Source organism: Sinohyriopsis cumingii, chromosome 15 (assembly GCF_028554795.1).
Source record: "Sinohyriopsis cumingii isolate HCF-2022 chromosome 15, ASM2855479v2, whole genome shotgun sequence".
Classification (NCBI taxonomy): domain Eukaryota; kingdom Metazoa; phylum Mollusca; class Bivalvia; order Unionida; family Unionidae; genus Sinohyriopsis; species Sinohyriopsis cumingii.
The window spans coordinates 107,943,484-107,960,389 of NC_142975.1; the positions used below are offsets into that span (position 1 = coordinate 107,943,484).

The following is a 16,906-nucleotide window of genomic DNA, read 5'->3' on the forward strand; positions in this document are numbered from 1 at the left end:
CTCACAGAGATGTGCTATATATTCTCATGCAGATATACTATATATTCTCACTGAGATATACTATATATTCTCATAGAGATATACTATATATTCTCATAGAGATGTGCTATATATTCTCATAGAGATATACTATAAATTCTCATAGAGATATGCTATATATTCTCATAGAGATGTGCTATATATTCTCATAGAGATATATTATAAATTCTCATAGAGATATGCTATATATTATCATAGAGATGTGCTATATATTCTCATGGAGATATACTATATATTCTCATAGAGATATGCTATATATTCTCATAGAGATATAATATATATTCTCATAGATATGTGCTATATATTCTCAGAGAGATATACTATACATTTTCAGATCCAATCGCCAGAAATACAGACCCTAATCTTCCATCCCATAATGTGCTGGCAGATAAAGGTTTATGTTGTTTGTTGTACTGTTTAGTCCTAATTTTGCAGATTTGTCAGTGCATTATGCAAATGTAGATCAGGGTCTATGCAGTCAGAAGCTGGATCTGACTTATGTGTGAAAATATATATACATTGTATATTTATTTTTCTACAGTAACAGACTACATGTAGTTAACAGGTCTCTCAAGATACAGTTTATTAAGCTGCAAATTTGAAGTTCTATGGGATGGGATGCAATGTATGAATGGTAGTTTCAGAAACTACCATGGTCATTCTTCAAGGCTTCACTGTAAAACAGGTCAATTTTACATAGCGAATTAAATAAAAACTATTAAGCATTTGGAATATGCATGTAGATGTATATTTTGTTTTATCCAAACTTGTCAGCTTTATATTATAAGCCATATTCCAAGTTCAATTAAAATCAATAAAAAGACATATTGCCTTTGCAGTGGAAATAAGCTCACATAATCATATGCAAGATTATCTCAATAATATGCAAGATTGTCTCTGCAAGATTATCTCAATAATATGCATAGATCTTGTTAATTATGGAACTTATTCAAGATTTGATGCTATATGCATATATACCAAGTGTGATCAAAATTGGATTAGACATATATATTGCCTCCAGCATGGTAACATGCTTAGTCATGCATGTAGGTCACCCATATTCAAACCTGCCCAAAATACTGTTGATATAAGCTTATCATTCAAGTTTGATCAAATTCGGATCAGAAATCTGACCTTCAGGGTGTTAAAATGCTGAGTCATGTAATTTTTTGTATGCCACTATTTCCAAACAATACATCACAAAAGATGTTATGCAATGTTACATTTCCAAACAATAAATCAAAGAAGTTTTTGTAAATCCATATTTTTAAATACATATTTAGCAAAATAAATGAACTTCAACTGAATGTAGATAGCTCAATTTGCTGCCTACCAAGCGAAGGAAAAATTGGATTTGAGATCAACACCAATCTGAAGGAATATATCATCAAATGAAGTATTATCAATGGTGATAAACATAAGCATACAGTTAGTATGAGGTAATCTTTTAATATGGAGATTGCCAAGTATCATATTCACAGTGCATATTATCAATTATGTAGTATTAACAGTTCTTGGGTTTATCTCAGCATGAAATCCTCTTTGTGTGTGTGTGTGTGTGTGTGTGCATGTGTGTATGTGCATGTGTGTGTTGTCAGCTGACAATCTTGAATACTTTGTTAATTTGTCAAAACCAAGTTCACTATCCTGATTTGACAGTATCCTTTCTTAAGTCATTTAAGTTCAATACAAAGAGTACAAGTAAAACTTATGGGCAAACTTACAATGTAAAGATTTGCAAAAATTCATTAATTCTTCCTGAATTGGATGATCTGTATATTTCTCTCAACTTATATTTCTTATATCATACTGGCCCAAAGTCTGTGGGAATTTTTTCTCCCTTCTTTAGATGTCAAACTGGCCTAAAGTCAGTGTCTCTTACCTTCTTTAAATGTCAAAATGGCCCAAAGTCTGTGTCTCTTACCTTCTTTAAATGTCAAAATGGCCCAAAGTCTGTGGGATTTTTTCCCCCCTTTTTTAGTTGTCAAACTGGCCTAAAGTCAGTGTCTCTTACCTTCTTTAAATGTCAAACTGGCCTAAAGTCAGTATCTTTATCCTTCTTTGTATGTCAAACTGTTCTATAGTCATAGTCTTTTTCCTTCTTCAGATGTCAAACTGATCCAAAGTTAGCATCTTTTCCCTTCTACCTTTTGTTCAGTTTTTATTCCAAAAAGTAACATGTGACTTGAATTAGTGGTTGTTGTAAATAGTACTACAATGTCAAGTTGACTGGTGAACTAGCACATCCTATTTTTGATAGACAAACAAAATCTTTCTCTTCACAATGTAGCTGCTCTTTCATTTACTTCACTTGATAAAAGTTTATCAACATAAAATTGTATGGGTGCTTTTAATGACTTTCTGAACAATATGAAAAAGAAAAAAATTCATATCCCAATCTTTTTATTCTAAACTTGTTTTTCTATAGTGTAAAAGCATGTTAAAGTCATTCAAACTTGTAAAAGGACTGTGTAACATTTCTGTGAATATGAAACCAAGCAAATGGCATCAAAGTAAGCAAGGATATAGAATATACTGTAACACCTTGCTTATGAATATATATATACATGCACACCCATACACACATGACTACATACATACATTACATAAATAGGAATTTTACAAGCATGTGTGTGTGTGTGTGGTTTGGGTTTTTAATGTAGCTTTAACAACTTTTCAGTCATATCGCTATGATGTCTGCAGTGTGACAGTTTATAGTGATGTCCAGCACTGGGGCATTATGCTGCAGACATGTAGCATCATGTCCCACCAAATCACATTATCCTGACACCAGGCCGACCAGTCCTAACACTAACCTCTCAATGCTGAGCGCTAAGCGAGGCAGCTGTTAGTACCATGTTTGTAAGTCTTTGATAGGGATGGAACCCATGACCTCCCGCATCCAAGACAGACGATCTAACCATTAGGCCAGCGGAGTGGATATCGAACAGGAGCATGCTTTGTATTAAAAGAGCATCTTGTTTAACTCTCTCTTAAAAAAGGTTGTGATAGACATTTTTAACTGTGCATGTATTCCTCACTTGATTCTTTGCAAATCTTTCTTTCTTTTGTTGATCATACTGAAATTGAATGAAACAGCAGTGCCAAAAAAAATCTACTTAAATTTTCTTATCGATGACAAGGTGCTCCAACTTTGAAAGTGCTGTTATTTCTTTTAAATACCAAGGCATATAATTTTTTAAAAACTATTTCACCGTCATTGTTCTCTAAATGCTGATTTCAAACAATAATTAAACGTACTGATGACAGTGATTGGTCAGAAAGCATTAATTTGGACTTTTGTTTCCACAAATTTAAAAAGAAATGTTCTGTGGTTTGTAGTTCATTGGTTAAGAGTTTAGTGGAAAATACACCAAATCGCATCCCAACTGAGATCTTTTTTATTCTTCACAATGGTCACCTTTGTTGTCATATAAATAGTGAACTTCTAATAAACTAGTTCTTTTTTTTCTTTCTTTGTTCCTCTTTTTAAAATCGGATAACAGTCTCTAGATACGCTTGATTGGAGAGCAGCAAATATTCAATTTTTACCAAATACAGGAAAATAGACCTTCTGATTATTTATATTTTGAGAAATTCTATGTATTATAATTGCTGACATGTCAACTACTATAACATTTTAATAAATTCCTTCCTGCAGATCTGAAATACACTTTAAGTCAATGTCCATACAGTATTAAAAATAACTACTGAAAAATCCTCCTCCGATGTAACTCCAATATTGCAATATAGCAGTTGCTCACTAGGAAAAATAGCTATAACAAATTTAATTGATATGTTGAATAGGTATTGATATACTACATTCCCTCACTATAATGCTATGGGGACTATCAAGTATACATCCTTATAGTGTCACTACTTCATAACGTAAAACATTACAGATACAATTTTACTACATTATAAAATAGGATCTATGACCATAACCTTTTTATAAAGGGAATCATGTTATAATGAGGGACCCTACACTGAGATAATGCTGTATAAAGGAGTTTTGCATTTATGTTACTTTATCTGTAGATGAACAGCATCATTAAAACTAAAACATCATACTGCATGAATGTAAATAAACACAGCCCACATTTAATATCAAGGTGGAATACATTGAATACTGATTCTATTATAAATGTGTGTGATCAGTACAGTACTCCCTTATTATAACGCTCTTCATGGAAGCCATGAAGTACGCTACCTAATAGTGAACCTGTCTTATAATGAAGAACATTACTCTCTCATTATAATACTGTCTATGGGAGCCATGGAGTATAGCGCCTTACAGGGAGACCATCTTATAACTAGGTACCATATATTCCCTCATTATAATGATATCCATGGAAGCCATGGAGTACAGTGCCTTACAGGGAGATCATTTTATAATGAGGTACCATATTTTCCCTCATAATGATATTCATGGAAGCCATGGAGTATAGTGCCTTACAGGGAGACCATCTTATAACTAGGTACCATATATTCCCTCATTATAATGATATCCATGGAAGCCATGGAGTACAGTGCCTTACAAGGAGATCATTTTATAATGAGGTACCATATTTTCCCTCATTATAATGATATTCATGAAAGCCATGGAGTATAGTGCCTTACAGGGAGATCATTTTATAATTAGGTACCATATAATCCCTCATTATAATGATATCCATGGAAGCCATGGAGTATAGTGCCTTACTGGGAGGCCATCTTATAATAAAGAACCTATTCCCTCATTATAATGATGTCAATGGATGCAATGGAATATACTGCGAAAATGCATTATACTGAAAAAAATTATATCTTTAATTTTACTACTAAATAAAAAAATGAGATCCATGACTATACCAATGTCATAAAAGGAACTGTGTTATAATGATGGGCCCTATAGTGAGGGAGTAATTATTATGTCACACTAGTGTGTAATACATGTAAAAGAATCAGTATCATTTTGTTCTATACAGGTAGAGATAACTTAGGTAAGCCAGTTGCTTCTATCACAGGACATGTGAAATTTGAAATTGCAATGGAACAGGTCAAACGTGTTCCTTGAGGATTCTGAATCCCTGCAAACTGTGGGCTCAATATTTTTGGTATCTTAGCATAGTTGCAATGTCTTTAATTTGTTACATACCTATAAATAATCAATGTCTTAAACAGGCAGAAAAATGAACATAATTTACAAAAGAATATTCCATACAAATATCTGCAAAATCTAATACAAAAAAGGTCACAAAGTTTAAAGGATATAATTTTCTTTCTAATTTTCTGTAAATAAATGTCCCAAAGCTGTGTGGGTACAACATTAGCATAGACAGTATCATATTTATGATGGGTTTGACATCTATTTTCAAATTTATTTCCTTGTCAGGCCTAATAGTTTAGTCAGCAAGACAGTACAGGTTCAAATGAAGTTGATTTTCCCAACACCACATATAATGCCATGGAATAACCACATCTAATGTCATGGAACAATGTTCAGATTTCCTTAATCCCATGTTCTACAAATGTAAATGAATTTTATCACAACAGAAGATTTGTCAGACTAAAGGCAAGTACAAATGTTTCCATGGAATGAATATCATCTTTTATGGGAGTAGAACTACTGATTTTAAAAGCATATAAATATAAATAGAAATATCTATAGCAGAAATAACATGATAGCCCAAAACTATTCTCATATATATATATATATATATATATATATATATATATATATATATATATATATATATATATATATATATATATATAGTATAAGAAAAGCTGCATTGCTCTCATATTTCAATCTCATAAATCTCAATTAGTGATCATTAAAATTTCACCCTGATCTTTTGCTTTGTTTTTATTATTTATTTTGAGTTACAAAGGGATGATCTGAAAACTTATATATAAAAAATCTTCAATGAACACTCTTTGTTATTCCTGGGTGTTATTTCTCTTAGACTTTCTTTGGCATATGTTAAAGGTATGTTTGCTGTTCCCATGGGACCCTGTGGCAAACAGCATACTGAAATAACATTGGCTATATGAAGCCTGTGTGGGATTATAAGAAGCCTGTGTGGGATTATAAGAAGCCTGTGTGGGATTATATGAAGCCTGTGTGGGATTATAAAAGGAATGAAGATTTCTGTTCCAAACTACTAGCAGACTGAGCGAAACAGCATGGGTTGCTATTCACAAACATGATTCATCTTCAAGAAAATATGATTCAATTCAGCTCAAATAAAACTTTCTTGGACTGCAAGAACCTGCACATCAATCGTTCTGACCTTCAAAATGATCATCCAACAATTTTTTACAAGACTTACCTTAAAGCAAGCATATTACCACATGATGGCATTTCCTAAATGTCTGGGGAGTTGCAATCTAGAATTTTCCATTTCATACAGTTGTATTACACTAAGACCACTGACATCAAATGCCAATGAGTGAAGAGAATTTCAGGGCCCTAATCTGATTTCTGGATGGCAATATCTATTCCATACTAGACACACCGATGTGGACCAGACTCGGAAAAGAAATCTAATTGTAAATACACATGTATTCAAACTGTCAGAGAAAGTTTAAGACTATGTGAACCTTCCCCTACTCCAGTTATTTTGTTCTTTAAATTCTTACTTATTAAGTTAATGAAATCTGGTTCAATTTAAAGCAAATTTGATGCAAGATGCTACACTGTTGTAAATCCACACTGATGTAAGTAAAGGTAACTTACTAATGTTCAACATCTAGTCCAACAATGTAAGATGTCTACCCTAATATGTATGTTGTTTGGGTGCACAACAAACAAGATAAATATCAGGTTGTATGTCTTACACTATAGTACCAGTCTAACACCCTTAAATAGGTCAAAAAGTTAGGTTGCACATCTTACATTGTAGGACTAGTCTAACTCCCTTAAATAGGTCAAAAAGCTAGGCTGACAATGCTCTGGAGGACAAGACACTATGTAAAATCAAGCCAAGAGAAAAGCATCACTTGAGTATAATACTAGCCTCTGTGTATAATCAAGCCAAGAGAAAAGCATCACTTGAGTATAATACTAGCATCTGTGTATAATCAAGCCAAGAGAAAAGCATCACTTGAGTATAATAGCAGAAGCAAAATTATCCTAAGAATGGGATTTATAGATATAACTGAGATGACTTTACCTACAATTAGCATCCAAAAATAAGATCATTATGGCAATTAAAACACCAACAATTAGAACAGGATATCTGCTTTGGACAAGACAACTCACTGCAAACATTCTTGGCCAAGTTAATTTTCATGGTCAGTACCAATTCTGAATCAATATAAAAGATAAAAATGTGGCTACAATTAACCGTCCTTCCTTGATTTGCTTGTACTGTATATGTTGCTTAGGAAAAAAACATCATCATCACATGTAGCACTAAATGTCATCCAATCATGACCTTGGGCAAGGGAAAAACTTGTCACATTTTCCACAAGTAAGACCTGTAGGATTAAGGTAGTCTGCTTTTGTAAAATCAACATTTCCTGTGCAGCTTAATATGACATGACCATTAAGTTATCATGATGCCATTGATGCAACATCATTATTTATACAGCTGTGTTGAACTGCCATTACCTTAGAGAGATCTGAAGTAAACAACATGGCTGTGACTTCTATTATTAAATTATGACAAAGAAAAATTCTTATGCAATTTAAATAACTGCAATTACATTTATGTGAAGAAAAAAAATTAAAACAACAAAAAGTATACAAAACCAGTGGAAATCTTGAATGATTTATGACCTACCATAGATTGGCCATACAGGCTTTCATTTGCAAAAACTGACAAGTCACAATGAAAATAACCATTCACCAATATATCAGTTTCTTCATATATTTGATAAAATAAGTCTATGACCTTTAACCTTTGCAAATTTGATTATTTTGACATCTCATTCAGCTACAATCTTATAGGCAATTAGTGACAGAGTCGTTTGCCCCAAAAATTTTCTTATATAATGACTCTTACTTGGAGATATATTTTCCATGCAAAAGTAGCTAAAGAATATATTTTTTTATTTTTCAGCCATTTTTTTAATTGCTGGAACTCCTAGGTATGCAAAAATAACAAATTTCCAAAAATTTAAATTCTCCAATATTACAAAAAAAAATGTTGTTGAAGCAAAGTAAGCAGTTGGGTTTCTAATCTCTACAAGCAGTGCAGCTTTTCTTTACAGAAGCAGTAGGTGAAATCACAGACAGTCATTTATTAACATTACTAAAAAGTACCCCTACTTATTCTGCTTACATAATTCTGTGGGACACTTAATTCTGTGGGACACTTGAAGGTTCGTACACTCACATCATCCACTGTTTAACCTTTCAAGAACAATCTACTGAGACATGTGGACATGTGATATTTGCACAAATAATTTTATAAAGATATCCAAAGTACAGATTGTTACCAAATTATTTTTTTTCCCACAAAAATCTTAAGCTCTTGCAATTTTTTGCAACCTGTGACCTACTTCTCTTTAAGACTAGTAGAAGGCTGGGATAATTTTTCCTATGGATTAAAAGATTCTTAGTAAAAGCAAATCCATCATTTAAAAATGATCATAGATGATAGCTTTGTCTGTATATCTCACAAACTGCAGCTTCAACCTGTATTGCAAAGATGTTATGTAGACATATATATATATATATATATATATATATATATATATATATATATATATATATATATATGGACAATAATATTTTCACAAAATAATTTTTTAAATTTAGAAATAAAAAAGAAAATGCAAAATACATATTCTTGAAAATAATAGATTATTTTACTTTTTAAAATTTAATGTGTTACATTTGACACTAATTAACTTTTCAAAAATCTAAGTCACTATTTTACTATGTAATCTTAGATCATACAGATTATATTTTAATCCAAATTTTTGTGAAAATATCTTTAGTCCTGTATATCTGCAGCATCTAATAGTTCCTATATGATAAAATTTCAGGTAACCTTTTCCGGTCTTTGACTCTGAAGAAAAACAAGAGGAATAAAAGTTTCAAAATTTGATGTAAGTTCAAATTTTAAAAAATCAGATGTAGTTTTTCATTTGAAGGTAATATCACTGCAGAACTTACTGCAAACTATACATACTGAGGATCACAAATTTTGTGTTACAACTGACCTTGTTGTATTAAAATATTCACTCTCATTATGAAGAGCCCAAAGGTTAGTTACAGAACTTTTGTGACAATGATGAACTAGATGGCAAAATCTACTTTTATCTGCCTTATTCTAACTTTCTATAACCATTGCTGACTGGTATTCTTTAACGGATTCTGAGGTCTTTCAATGGAATCATGCAATCAAGTTATACATCGTTAACCTAATTTTCATTCAGAACATAGATTAGTTTGAAAACTTAAAAGTTCAAGATATCTTTGAAACAAAGTTTATTTCCTTATCAATTGGAATGGTTCTCAGGAAGATGGCATATGGTAATGAAAACAATGACATATAGTGATAAAAACAATGACATATGGTAATGAAAACAATAACATGTGGCAATGAAAACAATGACATATACTGACGTAAAAAATGACATATGGGGATGAAAAGAATGAAATATGGTGATAAAAGCAATTTACAGCACCACTGTAGTGGTATTATCTGAACAAAGGGAGATAACCACTGTGAGAAGTGTGTTAATTCAGATGTATTTTTCTATATTAAAAAAAAACCAATGACATCAAGGGTACCATAATGATGAGAATGGTAAAAACAACAACATGGTATTTGTGTGTATTAGGAAAGAAACAATGCAGTACTACAAGGAACACAGCATGTACTGAAACAAGGTGGTGGAATGCAATAATGCAACAACTTTTAAGACTGAAAACAAAGTCCATACAAAGTTTCTCTTGCATGGAGGTATTTTCAGTTTAAACATATTATAATTATCCGCATGATATACAATGTTTTTAATATTTTTTAATTAGATTTTGGAATTCTGGCAAACCTTAAAACCTGGAACCTAATTATTAAAGTGATGGAGGAAAATAAACTACCCTAAAATAAGAGTACCACAAATAGCCCATGAAGAGAAACTCTGACTACAATCATTCTGTACCATCATACACAAACATAAAATACACAAGCTTACATGTAGCTATATCTTCCTCAGTTTCTAGCTAAAAATGTACCTTTTTTGCTGGCAGATTTATCCTCTTTTACAGGCTTGCCCCCTTTTTTATCATGTTTCTCTTCCTTCTCTGGTTCTTTTCCTCCTTTGACATCCTGCAAAAGGAACAAAATTGATATGATACGAGAGATACAGATGCAAGAAAAAAGTTTTATTAAAAATAGGTTATTCTCTGGAAATGAACTAAGACATTTATATTATTATTATTGGGACTGCACCAGAATTTAAATAAAGTGGGGATGGGGTTTTGAGTGTAAAAGGCATTAAACACAGAACTATGACTGTTGGGTGTAATTTAGACTTTTCTAAGTGTTTTATGTTGAACTGTCCAATTAAAATTTGATGTTTGGTGGAGTCTTGGAAAATTGCATTCAACACCCCTTAAATTTATATATAAAACAACCAATGATTTTATTATTATTATTATTATTATTATTATTACTATTATTATTATTATTATTATTATTATCACAAGAATTACAAATAAAAAGATTGAGTGACAGTTGTTAATTCATTGTTTACATGGAGTTTGGTGACTTCATCCTTTCATTTGGTTGTTTCTGAGACTTGGTATCTATGATATTCATCTGAAATAACTTTGCTAACAGTATGATGCCATAAAAGATCTGACACTGTATGATGACCTAAAAGGCCTGACACAGTATGATCACCTGACACAGTATGATTGTTTGACACAGTATGATAGCCTAGAGTAGGGATTGGCAACCTATGGCGTGTATGCCACAAGGTGGCACACGAAGAGGTTTTGCGTGGCATGCGAAGGGCAGTCAAAATTCTCAAGTTTAACAGTGTTACTCTCTTACTGGTGGCACATGCTTGCTCAGTTTGTAATTAATCCTGAAAAAGTGGCATGCTATGTAAAATAGGTTGCCGATCCATGGCCTAAAGGGTCTAAAAAAGGATGATTGTGTAAAAGGTCTGACACAGTAAGATAGTCTAAAAGTTTTGAAACAGTATGATGGCTTAAAAGGTCTGACAGTATGATGGCCTAAAAGGCCTGACACAGTATAATGGCCTAAAAGGCTTGACACAGCATGATGGCCTAAATGGTCTAACACAGTATGAAGAACTAAAGGGTCTAACACAGTATGATGGCCTAAAGGGTCTGACAGTATGATGGCCTAAAAGGCCTGACACAGTATGATGGCCTAAAAGGCCTGACACAGTATGATGGCCTAAAGGGTCTACCACAGTATGATGGCCTAAAGGGTCTGACAGTATGATAGCCTAAAAGGCCTGATACAGTATGATGGCCTAAAAGGTCTGACACAGTATGATGGCCTAAAGGGTCTACCACAGTATGATGGCCTAAAGGGTCTAACACAGTACGAAGACCTAAAGGATCTAACACAGTATGATGGCCTAAAGGGTCTAACACAGTATGAAGACCTAAAGGGTCTAACACAGTATGATGGCCTAAAAGGCCAGACATAGTATGATGGCCTAAAAGGCAAGACATAGTATGATGGCTTAAAAGGTCTGACAGTATGATGGCCTAAAAGGCCTGACATAGTATGATGGCCTAAAGGGTCCACCAGAGTATGATGGCCTAAAGGGTCTACCACAGTATGATGGCCTAAAAGGCCTGACATAGTATGATGGCCTAAAGGGTCTACCACAGTATGATGGCCTAAAGGGTCTACCACAGTATGATGGCCTAAAGGGTCTAACACAGTATGATGGCCTAAATGGTCTGACACAGTATGATGGCCTAAAGGGTCTAACACAGTGTGATGGCCTAAAAGGTCTGACAGTATAATGGCCTAAAAGTCTGACACAGTATGATAGCCAAAAAAGGTCTTATATAGTATGATGGCTTAAACAATCTGACACAGTATGATGGCCAAAAAGGTCTGACATAGTATGATGGCCTAAAAGGTCTGACATAGTATGATGGCATAAAAGGCCTGATACAGTATGATGGCCTGAAAGGTCTAACACATTATGATGGCCTAAAAGGTCTGACACATTATGATGGCCTAAAAGGTCTGACACATTATAATGGCCTGAAAGGTCTAACACATTATGATGGCCTAAAAGGTCTGACACATTATAATGGCCTGAAAGGTCTAACACATTATGATGGCCTAAAAGGTCTGACACATTATGATGGCCTAAAAGGTCTGACACATTATGATGGCCTAAAAGGTCTGACACAGTATGATGGCCTAAATGGTCTAATCCAGTATGATGGCCTAAAAGCGTTTTCTTTTTATCTACATGTTTTCCTATGCTAACAAAATAAATCATTTCTCTTGAACAACACTGCTTACTTAACAAGCCCTTGTTTATAAAGAAATAAAAATAAAATCCCAGTGTACAAATCCACAGACAATATATACCAGTACATGATATCCTAGATCATTACTGAAAGATAAAAGCCAGCAAAAAAGTAACTGCTGAGTTTTTTAAAAAACTAACTGCTGAGTTTTTCATCTAGCCAGCAATCTGCATCCTAATCAGAAGTGATGTGTTTATTTTAGCAATAGCAGTAATAAATAATTAGAGTTCAATGCTCATGATCTCCATGATTTACCATGTTTATCTTAGCAATAGCAGTAATACAGAATAAGAGTTCAATGCTCATGATCTCCATGATTTACCATCTGTTTATCTTAGCAATAGCAGTAATATAGAAATAGATTTCAATGCTCATGATCTCCATGATTTACCATGTTTATCTTAGCAATAGCAGTAATATAGAAATAGATTTCAATGCTCATGATCTCCATCATTTACCATCTGTTTATCTTAGCAATAGCAGTAATATAGAATTAGAGTTCAGTGCTCATGATCTCCATGATTTACCATCTGTTTATATTAGCAATAGCAGTAATATAGAAATAGATTTCAATGCTCATGATCTCCATGATTTACCATCTGTTTATCTTAGCATTAGTAGTAATATAGAATTAGAGTTCAGTGCTCATGATCTCCATGATTTACCATCTGTTTATCTTAGCAATAACAGTAATACAGAAATAGAGTTCAACGCTCATGATCTCCATGATTTACCATGTTTATCTTAGCAATAGCAGTAATACAGAAATAGATTCCAATGTTCATGATCTCCATGATTTACCATCTGTTTATCTTAGCAATAGCAGTAATATAGAAATAGATTTCAATGCTCATGATCTCCATCATTTACCATCTGTTTATCTTAGCATTAGCAGTAATATAGAATTAGAGTTCAGTGCTCATGATCTCCATGATTTACCATCTGTTTATCTTAGCAATAGCAGTAATATAGAAATAGATTTCAATGCTCATGATCTCCATCATTTACCATCTGTTTATCTTAGCATTAGCAGTAATATAGAATTAGAGTTCAGTGCTCATGATCTCCATGATTTACCATCTATAACAGTAATACAGAAATAGAGTTCAACGCTCATGATCTCCATGATTTACCATCTGTTTATCTTAGCAATAGCAGTAATACAGAAATAGATTCCAATGCTCATGATCTCCATGATTTACCATCTGTTTATCTTAGCAATAGCAGTAATATAGAAATAGATTTCAATGCTCATGATCTCCATCATTTACCATCTGTTTATCTTAGCATTAGCAGTAATATAGAATTAGAGTTCAGTGCTCATGATCTCCATGATTTACCATCTGTTTATCTTAGCAATAGCAGTAATATAGAAATAGATTCCAATGCTCATGATCTCCATGATTTACCATCTGTTTATCTTAGCAATAGCAGTAATATAGAAATAGATTTCAATGCTCATGATCTCCATCATTTACCATCTGTTTATCTTAGCAATAGCAGTAATATAGAATTAGAATTCAGTGCTCATGATCTCCATGATTTACCATCTGTTTATCTTAGCAATAGCAGTAATACAGAAATAGATTTCAATGCTCATGATCTCCATGATTTACCATCTGTTTATCTTAGCAATAACAGTAATACAGAAATAGAGTTCAATGCTCATGATCTCCATGATTTACCATGTTTATCATAGCAATAACAGTAATACAGAATTAGAGTTCAATGCTCATGATCTCCATGATTTACCATCATATTCTAACATATCTATACCCAGGGTTTCCGGGATTTTGAATTGTACATTTACTTTATCACTTTTTCTACTTTTCTGGGTAGAAAATTAATTTCAGGAATTTGGTGTGAGGGAAAATGGAAGTAAGATTTTTTGGACCTTTCTTAAGAAACTCAGTAATGAATGTTTTGATCAGGGTACAATTTGGTACATGCCAGATCAAACATTTTATAAAAAAGAATGAAATGAGAGAAAAATATATTTATGAATGAGTATTATTTAGAACTGGACAGAAATGGGTTACAACATAAGTCAGACAGATCATTCAAGCTGATATTACTGTAATGTCATATAGGTTATCATTCATTTTTTTCTCCTGAGTAGCCAGAACAATATCATGTAACAATTCCTCCAGCCTGCCAGAAGAAATAAAGAAGTAAACTTTACAATTATTCTATTAATTGGCTGGCTAACTGGCAAAATAGCTATGAGCTATTTCCAGTCAAGTAGTATCATCCAAGAAGAAAATAGGGCCATTACAGTGTATTGTATGCTTATATCCTTTATGGTATCAATGTCTTATAAGATTTTATAGTAGAGTGTATCCTGTATTCATAAAAAAGTACATCTGTTCTTGTGCTGCTAACCTTGTAACTAATATGGCATTGATGAATACCTACATCTAATTATGTGGTCCACAATGAGTGCATACCTTAATTTCATATTAAGTTCTGTAAAACATTAGGTCAATATATTTTTACTTTATTTTGTGTCATGAAAGCTGGAAACTGAAAACATTTTTAATCAATGAGAAGTCTCTCTTACAAGTATTTTATATAGTCTGACACGGATCCAGAATTTTGGATCAACTTGGAATTTTTCATGGCTATCTGAACATAAGTGTAAGTACGCACACAAAAAAACTCTTTGGTAATGAAAGACAACAAGCTTGGTAATGCCTGCAAGAATATACCTTCTTTCCTTTAGCTGACTGTTTGTCTTTCTTGTTGCCCTTGTCTGATTTATCCGCATGTGTACCACTACGTACACTGCCAGGGCGATCCTTGGAATCAGCTCTTCTACTGAGAGGTGGCTAGCAATGTGAAAACATTTTTCAAACTTGAAATTTGTGATTTGGTGAAGTTAAAAAGAACTCAAATAGTGTCATTTTGAGGTGAGGTATATAAACTTCTAAAGCAAATACAATTATTCTTTTAGAGAAAACACTTCGAGATGTGACCGCTAATTGGAACTCTGTCACGTTTCTCTTTATAAAGTGAAAGAAACCAAAAAAGTCTAAAATGTTACAAACTCAAGGCGTGAGGGGGAACAAAGAGTGCAAACTCCATGTGCTCAGGATCAAATTTGCTTTACTGACTCTGCATAATAATCTTTGAGCTCTATAGAGGTTTGAAGTCATAGAATTCTTTTCATTCATTTCAATATTACTGCCAGATCCAATTTCTAATGGCTGTAAAATTCATTTTCAACTGACCAAAGTAGCTTCTATTAGTCCTTACACTTTGCATCAACTCAAAATTCCTCTTGTACTTAAGCATACAAGTACTGGGTATCTCTGAATACAAAGCATTAAGATAAACTCTGATTAATGGTATATAAAGATGTATCACGATAAAGTGTTAATCATTATAAGAAGGAAAAAAAACATAACAATAATAGATTTTATTAAGCAAAAGATAATAATATTGCTTTTTTAAAAGGAATTAATGGAGTAAAATGTAACAAATGATTTTTTAAAAACCGTATTACCATACATGGCATGGATCCAAGTACAACCAAGAGTAATGAGTCTGTGAATATTATATTTTATACAGCTAATATTCCTCTATGTAGACGTTAGTATGGCATGGTTGACTGGTGCTTTAATGACCCATGAGTCTCAATGACCTTGACCTTTTGTTATAGTATATGATCTTGAACTAAACTTGTTGGCAAACACCATTATTTTCATTTTAGACTTATTGTGACCATTACCTCTTACATTTAGAATCTAAATGATTTTGTATTGCCCTAAGTGAATGCCATCAACAATGTCTGGCCAAGGAACTTACTCTAGAACAAAACTTATTCCACAAAATGTCATTTTTCTTTGAACCACAATGACCCTGACTTTTAATAAGCTTCTTCCATGCTTTAACCTTTGACCCCCAAATCAATAGGCTTTTTATTATCAAACAAACAAGTCATCCACAAACTTTGATGAAGGTACTAGCTCTAAAATTTAAAGGAGGTAAATACAGGTCAGTTGCATTAACTTATATACATGGGATAATATAAAATACTTTGACATTAAAAAAATTACGTGACATACACTGTTTTGACTCCAACAGAATCCCATGTGTTCAAATGATCAGAAAGTTTCACCAAAAATATGTGACATTTGTTTCTCGTAAACTGTGCAATGCCACTGATAAGCAAGAACTGATCCTGAACAAAACAAGTAACTCAATCTGGGATTCAAATCGTGATAGGAAACTAATGAATAGGCACCAAATAAATACAAAGTTTGAAAACATACAGATTTATTTCTGTCTGGTGATCCTTTATCTGACAATAGTTTTCTCCGCTCCACCACTTCCTCGTGCGTTAATGGAAACTTCTGTAGAACCTGGAGAAGAAAAAAATAAAGGTGAAAA

The 16,906-nt window shown here is 33.0% G+C and overlaps 1 protein-coding gene across 4 annotated transcripts in view; it reads right to left on the reverse strand.

Annotated features, from left to right (window-relative positions):
• Positions 1-16,906, reverse strand: part of LOC149782442 (leucine-rich repeat-containing protein 71-like) — a 107,709-nt gene that overhangs the window by 39,215 nt on the left and 51,588 nt on the right. For 3 of the 4 annotated variants that reach the window (XM_089933847.1, XM_089933850.1, XM_089933848.1), the window contains exons 10-13: positions 16,789-16,878; positions 15,223-15,342; positions 10,214-10,307; positions 9,024-9,041 (exon numbers count right to left, since the gene is read on the reverse strand). In XM_089933847.1, the coding sequence (XP_089789973.1) occupies positions 9,024-9,041; positions 10,214-10,307; positions 15,223-15,342; positions 16,789-16,878 (322 nt within the window). The remainder of the gene's footprint in view (positions 1-9,023; positions 9,042-10,213; positions 10,308-15,222; positions 15,343-16,788; positions 16,879-16,906) is intronic. The other variant, XM_089933849.1, reaches the window with a different exon arrangement.